This window comes from Cynoglossus semilaevis, chromosome 4 (assembly GCF_000523025.1).
Source record: "Cynoglossus semilaevis isolate Cse_v1.0 chromosome 4, Cse_v1.0, whole genome shotgun sequence".
Lineage (NCBI taxonomy): Eukaryota > Metazoa > Chordata > Actinopteri > Pleuronectiformes > Cynoglossidae > Cynoglossus > Cynoglossus semilaevis.
The window spans coordinates 3,761,465-3,771,652 of NC_024310.1; the positions used below are offsets into that span (position 1 = coordinate 3,761,465).

Here is a 10,188-nt window from a genome sequence, read left to right on the forward strand (position 1 = left end):
GCACTTCTCTCCACATGCCAATATTTTAAGTTCATGAGTTCATAAGTTCATGATGCTACGCCGTACGACTAAACACTGCCAAGCATCCTGAGCAGGACGTCGACATCTCAGACGTACTCCGTAGTGCAGCCAGTGTTAAATCTACAGCTAAAAGTTCATGATGCTACGCCGTAGCCGTACGGCTAAACATTGCCGAGCATCCTGAGCAGGACATCGACATCTCAGACGTACTCTGTAGTGCAGCCAGTGTTAAATCTACAGCAGGGGGCGTCAAACTCATTTTGGATCAGTGGCCATATAGAGCCTAATTAGCAACATAATTACTGTTAAATAACAGTAAGTCTATATTTTTCACTTTTTTTAATTAAGAAGTACACGTGTATTAGAAAACATTCATATTATATGGAAATTCATTTGAACACAAAGTGTTAGTGCGTCTTTTTTTTTACTTTCAAAATGTATCAAGCGGACCAGATTGAACCTCCTTTTGGGCCAGTTTTGGCCCACGAGCCGTATGTTTGCCACTGATTTAAACAGTATAAAGATAAAGTATAATAACATGAGAATATATTAAAATTGTACCTGTGTACATCTTGATGGTGGCGATGGTGCTTATAATTCACTCCAGCTGCGACTGTATTTAAGTATTGAATGATTGACCAATCAGGGTTCTGCGTTGACAAGTTGCTGAACGTGTGTTTCCAGGAACAGGACAGGAATCCTGGGCTGGAGGAGTGAGAAGACGGAAACAGTGAATGGATATGAAGCCAAGGTAACGAACGGACCTTCATCACTGAGGTCCACAAAAAAAAAAATTAACTTACAACAATATTTTTTAACCATTTGATTGTAGTAAAACTGTCAAAATCAATACGATTGAGGGTATGATAATATCGCAATACATCAGCATATCAATATTTTCTTACATTGCTAACATGTATGAATGATGGTGTGACGTTTGTCTCTATTTGACCCTGGGATGGACTGGGGAACCGTATGAATGATGGTGTGACGTATTTGACCCTGGGATGGACTGGGGAACTGTCCAGGGTGTACACCGCCCTCTCCTGTTGACAGCTGAGATTGGTTACAGCCCAGCCCCACTCTCTGTGACTATGGACAGGAATAAGCGGTAGTTAATGGAAGGATGGATGGATGTTAGCAGACATACCTACAGTACAACAAGGCGATAGATCCTTTTGTTACTCGTCTTCATTCATCAGTGCATTAATCGCCAGTTCACTGCAGTTAAATCGTCTGCGTTGAATAAAGCACTCCACCAGTCATGAACTGATGCATCTCCTTCCTTCAAGGAGTCAAAGAAAACATCAGGTCCGAGGTAATGTACGCGCCCGTGGGCAATCTTCCCTGTAGTGTGACTAATGACGGTTTAATTTATCCCTCACACATGCATTACTTCGACCCCATTTGTTTTCTTTGACCCCCTGAAGGGAATCGATGGGAGACGAGTGTCGGACGCTCAGGTCCATCTGTCTCTGGTGGGTTAGAAGCACTTCAGCCAGGTTCTGAAGGGAAATACTGCTGCCTGAAAAGGCATCTATTCCCCGCATCATCGATTCAGAGTTGCATACACAGACAGCCTTCCTCCCTCTCTCCCTCCGTCCTCCCAGACGATTTTTACCTCTCGCACTCCCTCATCCGTCATCCAGTTTAAACCTGGAGTCAGTCTCCTGCCCAATGTTTAGTCAGTGTATTCTTGTTCCGTGAGCAGTGAGGAATTCCTGTGTGGATCAGAGGTCTTCAACAAAAAGTATTGGTTGATTTTAAGGCTTTGTTTCAGACACAAGACAAGACACACGTATACACGGAATTACAAAACAACTTTGTACAAAAATGAGGGAAGGGTAAAAACTATATATATATATATGTATATATATATATACATATATATAAATCTCTTTTTGTCTTGGGAAATAAAATAAAAAAGGTGCAATTTGCTTTGATTTAATCCAGACAAAATTATGCAAAAACATTCAAAGATAATGTGATAAAAATAAAATAAAAAAATCAGAGCTGTTTAAGACAACCGAGAAAGTTGTCCTGACACGCTTTAGTTATTAAGAAGTGACACTATTTGAAATGACATCTTTCTTGGAACTTTTTGACTCAGTTAATGAGTTCTTAGTCAGAAGAACACTCAGGACCCGGTTTACCTTCCCTCAGGTACACAATAGACTGTCCTTAAGAGACCGACCACTTTATACAGACCTCAATAAAGTCCTATTCATAAATGCATGTGCCAAATGTTATTGTACTGCACTATAGACCAGCACATACTTTTGGTAACACTTATTGCTTATCGTATTATTCAATGTGAAATAATAGTTTAAAAAATATATATATTATCTCTGTTTCTAATAGGAAATCTATAGGTAACAGTAGATTTGTGACAGTTTATTGGAAAGGGTTTGAATCCTCTCTGGTGTTTAATGATATCACCGCTGAGGGAACAGTTATTTCACATTTTATCGTCTAAAATTGGATGAACATAAGGAGTATATATCTGTTCAGTCTCCCCCGAAGGCCATTTTGGGAATAGTCTGTGGATAAATACTCATCTGCAAGTGAGTTTTTAATTACAGTACAGAGAAGTACCATTAAACATCTGAGTAAACTGCGTCCGTCCTTTTCAGGTATACGCCGCGTCCAACGTGGAGCTGATCACCAGGACCAGAACGGACCACCTCTCAGACCAAAACAAGAACAAATCCAAAGGTAAATAAAAAAAAGATTTATTTTCAACTTCCAGTTTAATGTCAGATGTAAGACTTGACTGGAGGGAACTAAAGGAACTGTTTAGGAGCTGCACATTAAACTGCAGTACTGAGCAGTAGATGTCCAAATACTCAGGGTGAGTTTTTATTGTTTTAACTGACACTTACTGCTGCTTTTTCTTCTTAGTTTTACTTATATTGTTTTAACTGACGCTCACTGCTGCTTTTTCTTCTTAGTTTTACTGTACTTACTTCAAATGTCCAAACTAAATTATATAAAAATAAATTGTTTTTTCTTATTGTACTGAATGGAACCAAACAGCCAATTTGTGTGTTAACATAAAATCAGACTATAATAATACCACATTTACAAATATAATATTGCTGTATTACTTAAAAAAAGAACGCTGTGTTTTTCCCTGATGTTTTCTGATCAGTCAAAAAGACTCTCAGTTGGAGTGCTTCAATAATATGAACAGGTTTCTATTTAAATTGGGTAAAAAATTTGATGCCAGATTTCACAAGTGCTGATCAAATAAAACATACGGCAGCTCAACACTTGACAGGTTCCAATAATAAAACTTGGAGAAAAGCACCTGACAGATGTGTTATTAAAATGTGACTTTTTAAAATCATCCATTACTAAACTGTAAAAATGCTACTGTCAGGACCTCGCCGGGCCTTCGTGCTCAGATCAGAATGTTCTTCACGCCTTTATTCCTGGATTATCACTACAGCGCCACTGAATCTTCCCACCTGCAGCACAATGTCATGTGTGATAGAAAAGGCGCTGATGAGAATCCTCCCGAGCCGAAAAGTAATCACCGCTCTGCTCTGGCTAACCGTCTGTAACATTCGCTCGCTCTCTGTCTTGTTTTCTGCCTCTGATCGTAACTCAGACAGGATTAGTGGCATCGTTCTCTCTCCGCCACTGTAACAGACAGTTACCAACCAGCAGTGAACGCAGTTCTCTGTCTGCAGGGAGACGAGTGCACAACGTATGGGCAGTCGAGGCCCACGGGTCAAAACGGGGGACTGACATTTACAGTAATTACGTTTTAGGAAGTTAAAAGGGAATGTTGAGGTCTTTGAAGTTTGTTGGTATCGTGTACTGACACGTAATGGAGCAGAGTCAGGAAGTCGACACGGGCAAACGCTGATAAAACAGCTGCCAGCGCAGCAATTACTGAGTAATTTTTTTAACAGTGAGAACCACATGATATTTTCTCTCTGATCCTCACAATTTTGGAATCCAATCGTCGGCCGGATTGGATGGTTTGGCGGGCCAGATTCAGCCCACGGGCCACCGGTTGATTATCACTGGTCTATACACTGGTCAAACTAAAGAAAGTTTTTATTAAAGAGCGTGACTTTATAACAAGACGTGTTTCATAATGAAGTGGAAATCTTTATATTTAACTTTCTAAATGTCCTCATGAAGGACAATACTTTAAATCTAACTTCAGTCCAAACCGCTATGAAAGTTTGGGCCAAAACACTTAATATATATATATATAACTTTTTTTGTCTCTTACTTTAAGAACAGAAGATTTCAAGAAAAGATGAACAAACTTTAGTTTTTAATTTTAAATTTATTTAGCCGATTTTTCTGGATGCTCTGGGCCCAACTCCAACCACATAATTAATAACAATAATAATAGATAAAACAACATTAACAAACCAACAAAATCTGTCTGTGCTTTTAACATCAGTCCATCAACTTCCTCTCCGTGTCTCACTGACTTATATTCTCCTGACATACTGTACGTTGAGTCATTCTGTTTCTCTGTAGAGAAATGTCAGGGTCGTGTTTCATTTTAACGTCATTCAATATTTTGAATTTAAAAAATAATAATTTATTCATTCTAAAAATCAAGTGTATTTGTTTTTTAAATTTTACTCACTTAGTTCTAGATTTTCCATTTACTGAAACATATAAAAGCGTTTATCTGTCGGACTAAAAAAAACAGCTCCAGTTCTGTTTCTGCAGTAAAGATTTAAAGAGAAGGACGCGGAGACTTTCAGTCCTCTGGGTGAACACCGTGGCACAAATCCAGTAGAACATGCAGAGAAATCCTGATAATCTAAACTCAGCAAAACCCAGGAACATCGATTTAATGGGAATTTATAGAGGAACTGGGCAGAAAGTGATGGACCGAGGACGGAGAGAACAGAGTCCAACAGTAAACAGACGAGGAGACGAGGACTGAGAGTCCAGAAAAGGAGGACAGGGTAACTGAAGGTGGAGCAGGTGTCAGAGCGGAGGGAGGAGAGGGGGGGGGGGACACGGGGACAAACATTAAGAACAAATCGGACGGATTGTTCTTGTAAAACCCCTGAAGAGTCATTAAGAACAAATCGGACGAATTGTTCTTGTAAAACCCCTGAAGAGTCACTGTAATTAATTCTTAAGTGTTTGGCTCAGGTATAATCCTGCAGAAAATGTTAGGACAACAAAGTTTTAATGAACTACTCACTCTGCCACTGTAGCTCCATCCAGTGAAGTCCTGAGCTAGCAGGTTTAAAATCCAGGCCTTTTCTTTTTTTTTCCTTTTTTTTTTTTTTTTTTACATTTTTCTCCTGTGAAGTGTTTGTTTAAGCAGTTACTGCATTTAGAAGTCAGAAAAAAACAGGGTTAAAATAATGTCCAACAAAATGTCACTTCCTCAGTGGTCAGGCTACCAGTTAAAGACTATCTGAGGCTGAATAATCGGTAAACAAGACACAGCTGGTGGTGAAGAAAGAAGCGGGAAAGTCCCACAAATGAAGGGGATGAGTTACCAAAATAAAACAGGAATTAACTTAAAAACTTAAACTTAACATTAGCTCTTTTTTTCTCATCAGCATTTTTCAGCTAACCTAAAAAAATTGTAATCTATTTTACTAACATGTTAAATGAACTGAGAAAATACTTAAATGCAGGTCGTTGGTAAAGACAGGAAGTGCAGCTCTGTTTTTTCAAGTATCTTAACCAGTAACTGTTATTGTCTCCTCTTGTTGTGTTTTTTTCTGTGCAGGTGGCAGAACTCCGCTACAGAACTTTCTCGGAATCGCTGAGCAGCACATGGGCCCAAACAACGGGGTGGGTTAAAAATGAACACGACAACATAAACAACAACAGTATCACAATTAGTAGATTTTGTTAAGTCCTTGTCGTTAAACCAGTGGTGTCAAACATACGGCTCACGGTCCAAAACTGGCCCCCTAGTGTGTTCAATCCGGCCGCCTTGATGAATTTTGAAAAGAAAAAAAATCACTTCGTTTAGGATATGTTTGGTAAAATTATATATCATTAAATATAAATAAATAAAAATAATAAATATCTAATATACTTGGGCCAAACATGGACCTATCGTTGTTTTTAGTTGATTATATTATGATTGTACTGGTCCGGTCCACTTGACATGAATGATCCAAAATTAGTTTGACACCTCTGCCCTAAACCCATCAGTCAATCCGACTGCACAGTTTGTGCCAATCTCGCTGTCCTTGGTTCTCGCCCCACATGCACAACATCATCTAAATGTATATAAAATGTCAAACATTCTGATCTGTAGTTAATGCAGTGAACATTGACATTAGCCTCCGTGGAGTGTAAATTATGACGGGCAGTGAGATTTTAAATCCTGGCTGCAGACAGCAGTGTGTCAGGAGGAGAGAAGGATTGCAGAGTAAAACAATCACTCAGTGGCTTCATCTCACTCGCACGTATTGATTATGTTTTTAATTTGTTTTCGCCCGCGAGCGACTATGACTCAAACACATCTCCACTGTATATTTTTGTCTTTTCCTCTTTCGTTATTACCTTTTACTACACCGTCAGATATATATATCATACAATATTACAGATATATGTATATATATATACATATATAAATATATATACCAATAATTGAGGTTAAAAGTTCAAAAGTTAATTAGTGCCACATTTAAATGTTTTTCTCTCAGTTTTTGGAAAATGCCATAAAAATCCCAGTATTTCCTGGCAGCTATTTTCTTCCAGCTGTGTTCATTTTATTGCACTCTAAACTGTAACCTGTCACGTTTGTTGTTTTTCCAAGGCTCTGGTCACTCAGATGTCCAGTCCTGCAGTGACGAACCCCACACTGCTGACGGCCGAGGAGTACTTCAACCCCAGCCTGTCACCGACTCGTAGAGACATCGGCCACCCGTGCCAGCTCACCACCAAGACCCAGAGGTGACGCAGACGGACAGGAAAACAGAAACCATGAAATCAGCCTCCAAACACAGTGCCAGAGCTGACAAACTGACACACACACCAAACACACACACACTTACACAGGCCCGTTCCATGACAGCTGACCACGGACATCCTCAGATACAGAGAGAGCGACTGACACACACACACTCGCACTCACACTGTGAATTTTACAAAGTGTGTGAGGAGTCTGACAGTTCCAGAGTGTGTGTGTGTGTGTGTGTGTGTGTCACAGCTCCGGCTCTGATGACTCATGACTGTCCTCTGTTCTGTCGTGACGTAACCACCAGAAACAAAACAGTGTATTCAAATGAAGCGACGCTGGAGTGGCCCCCTGGTGTTTTAAAAAAAATATCTTTGGTCTGAAAGTTAAAAAAAAAAGGATCATATTTTAATAGTATTTAAGAAATACGGCTCATTAAATCAGTTTTAGTGCCGCGCTCATTAATCACAGTGTAGTGGCTAAACTCTCCCCCTCTCTCCCCCTCTCTCTGTCCTCCCCTCTAGTTTCAGCTGCTAATGTGCCGTCCACTCGTCCAGCCTGTAATTATCCCCCTGACTTTAGCTCTGTCCGCCGTCGCCAAACACACACACTCACACAGGCCCGTTCCATGACAGCTGACCACGGACATCCTCAGATACAGAGAGAGCGACTGACACACACACACTCGCACTCACACTGTGAATTTTACAAAGTGTGTGAGGAGTCTGACAGTTCCAGAGTGTGTGTGTGTGTGTGTGTGTGTCTGTCACAGCTCCGGCTCTGATGACTCATGACTGTCCTCTGTTCTGTCGTGACGTAACCACCAGAAACAAAACAGTGTATTCAAATGAAGCGACGCTGGAGTGGCCCCCTGGTGTTTTAAAAAAAATATCTTTGGTCTGAAAGTTAAAAAAAAAAGGATCATATTTTAATAGTATTTAAGAAATACGGCTCATTAAATCAGTTTTAGTGCCGCGCTCATTAATCACAGTGTAGTGGCTAAACTCTCCCCCTCTCTCCCCCTCTCTCTGTCCTCCCCTCTAGTTTCAGCTGCTAATGTGCCGTCCACTCGTCCAGCCTGTAATTATCCCCCTGACTTTAGCTCTGTCCGCCGTCGTCTTTGTTCTGGGGCAGTTAATAAAAAGTGACGGATCGTCACAAAGATGAAGTCTTTACCGCTGCCTCTCCGCTCGGTGCTGCTGATCGAACGCCTTAAAATATGAGCATTGATTGGGCCGCAATTTGAACACGACTCAGCAGCTTGAGTCGGTCAGTCTGTTGACTGATGTGATCAACGCCTCCGTGGGCCTCGGGCGAAACAACAAACTGCTTAAGTGAGGGCCACAAATCACATTAGTTTTACTGAAGACAGAACTGAGTTTGGTTTTATTCATGAATACGCGTTGGTAAAACTCGCCGGCGAATTTAACAGACCAAATATATGGTTGTGTGTGTGTTGTTTGTGTCCAGGTTCAAAGCTAAGTTATGGTTGTGTGAGTCTCATCCTCTGTCCCTGGCGGAGCAAGTGCTGCCAATCATCGACCTCATGGCCATCTCCAACGCTCTGTTTGCTAAGCTGAGGGACTTCATCACTCTACGTCTGCCGCCTGGATTTCCTGTCAAGATTGGTGAGTGAGGGATGGATGGACGGATGGATGGATGGATGGATGGATGGATGGATGGGTGGATAGATGATGGGTGGATGGATGATGGATGGATGGATGGGTAGATGGTTAGATGGAAGCATATTTATATATATTTACTGATAACTCAATTTGAACAACATCTATTTTCCACTTCTTCTCGTCTCTTCTTCCTCCAAACCCTCGGCAGAGATCCCGCTCTACCACATCCTGAACGCCAGGATCACCTTCAGTAACCTGAACGGCTGCGAGGAAGGTTTGAGCATCCGCACCGACAACGAAGTCGGGATGGAGGGGGACGGACAGAGGGATGGTGGGAGGACAGAGACACCGTCTCCAGGCAGTGACTCCTCCAGTGTCTCCAGCTCCAGCTCTACAAGTGAGAGCCAGCGTGTCTCTCCACGCCGCCCGCCGCTCTCTCTCTCTCTCTCATATATACATATTCTAAGATTTGACATCTCAGATGATTTCAGTTCTGACAAGCGCTGCTATAAATCCGTCCATTTACTGAATAACGCTCCTGATAACAGAGGCTACGCTTCCATGATACTGAGTTACGACCAGTGTTTATCACCGGCTGAGAAGCCAAAGTTACAGCCTCCTTTTCTCCATCTGATCACTGAGATGAGAATCCAAACTGCCCTGCTTAAATCTGCAGTCATGTGGCGTCGTGCAGAAGTACCGTGTCTGCAGGCATAAATAAATAAATGAATAATAGGGATGTATAATAGAATATCAGCCGACCGATATTATCGACCCGATATTAGCATAGTTACGTAATATCGGTAAGAATTGTTATCCGTTTTCCCTCCGAAATGTTAACCCGATAATTCAATGTCTGGGTTTTGACAAATTTGCTGGAATCGCCTGACATCTGTTCACCTCTCTCTCTCTCTCTCTCTCTCTCTCGCCCTTTGCCCTCTCCCCGTGTGCCCCAGTGTCCTGTCGAACGGGAGAGATCGCCCCCTGTGTGTTTGAGCCTCCACCTGGATACACCATGCTCGGGGGCAAACAGAGGGAGAGCATGAGGGATGAGGAGGAAGACCTGCTGCAGTTCGCCATACAGCAGAGTCTACTGGAGGCCGGCTCCGAGTACGACCAGGTGGGCAAACGGTGGCGCTCCTGAGTAGACATCTTTATTTCTATGTTCAAACACAGAGCAGAAGAAGAAGACGTTTTAGAATCACATTAACTGCTGGAAAACGTTTAGAATTTAAATAGATAATATAAATAAATTATATAATTTGGCAAAATTTGGTGGGCCAAATTAAAAAGCTGAACGGGCGGCATCTGGCCCCCGAGCCTGAGTTTGCCCATCCCTGGTTTAAACTGTTAAACTGAACAAAATGAAAATCCTGTGATACAAGAGGAGAATAAATAAATAGACCTCAGTGAGACGGGTCATAGAACACCCTCTGATTTTTATTCTGGCAGAAGAAAACTGAAAGGGGGAGAAAAGGGTAAGACTAGTCGTCCTCAGCAGGGAACTCCGAAAATGATAATGAGACTTTTATTTACGGCCTTGTTTTCTGAGGCAGGACAGGTGCTGGACTGCTGACGCTGCAGCTCCTGCAGCGGTTCCTCTTCTGAATGCCAACATGGCAACCT

At 41.7% G+C, this 10,188-nt stretch overlaps 1 protein-coding gene across 1 annotated transcript in view; it reads left to right on the forward strand.

Annotated features, from left to right (window-relative positions):
* The window catches only part of ankrd13b (ankyrin repeat domain 13B), a 33,864-nt gene that overhangs the window by 18,085 nt on the left and 5,591 nt on the right, over positions 1-10,188 (forward strand). The window contains exons 7-13 of the mRNA XM_025055214.1: positions 706-772; positions 2,655-2,736; positions 5,753-5,817; positions 6,797-6,933; positions 8,408-8,565; positions 8,771-8,959; positions 9,519-9,696. Of these exons, the coding sequence (XP_024910982.1) occupies positions 706-772; positions 2,655-2,736; positions 5,753-5,817; positions 6,797-6,933; positions 8,408-8,565; positions 8,771-8,959; positions 9,519-9,696 (876 nt within the window). The remainder of the gene's footprint in view (positions 1-705; positions 773-2,654; positions 2,737-5,752; positions 5,818-6,796; positions 6,934-8,407; positions 8,566-8,770; positions 8,960-9,518; positions 9,697-10,188) is intronic.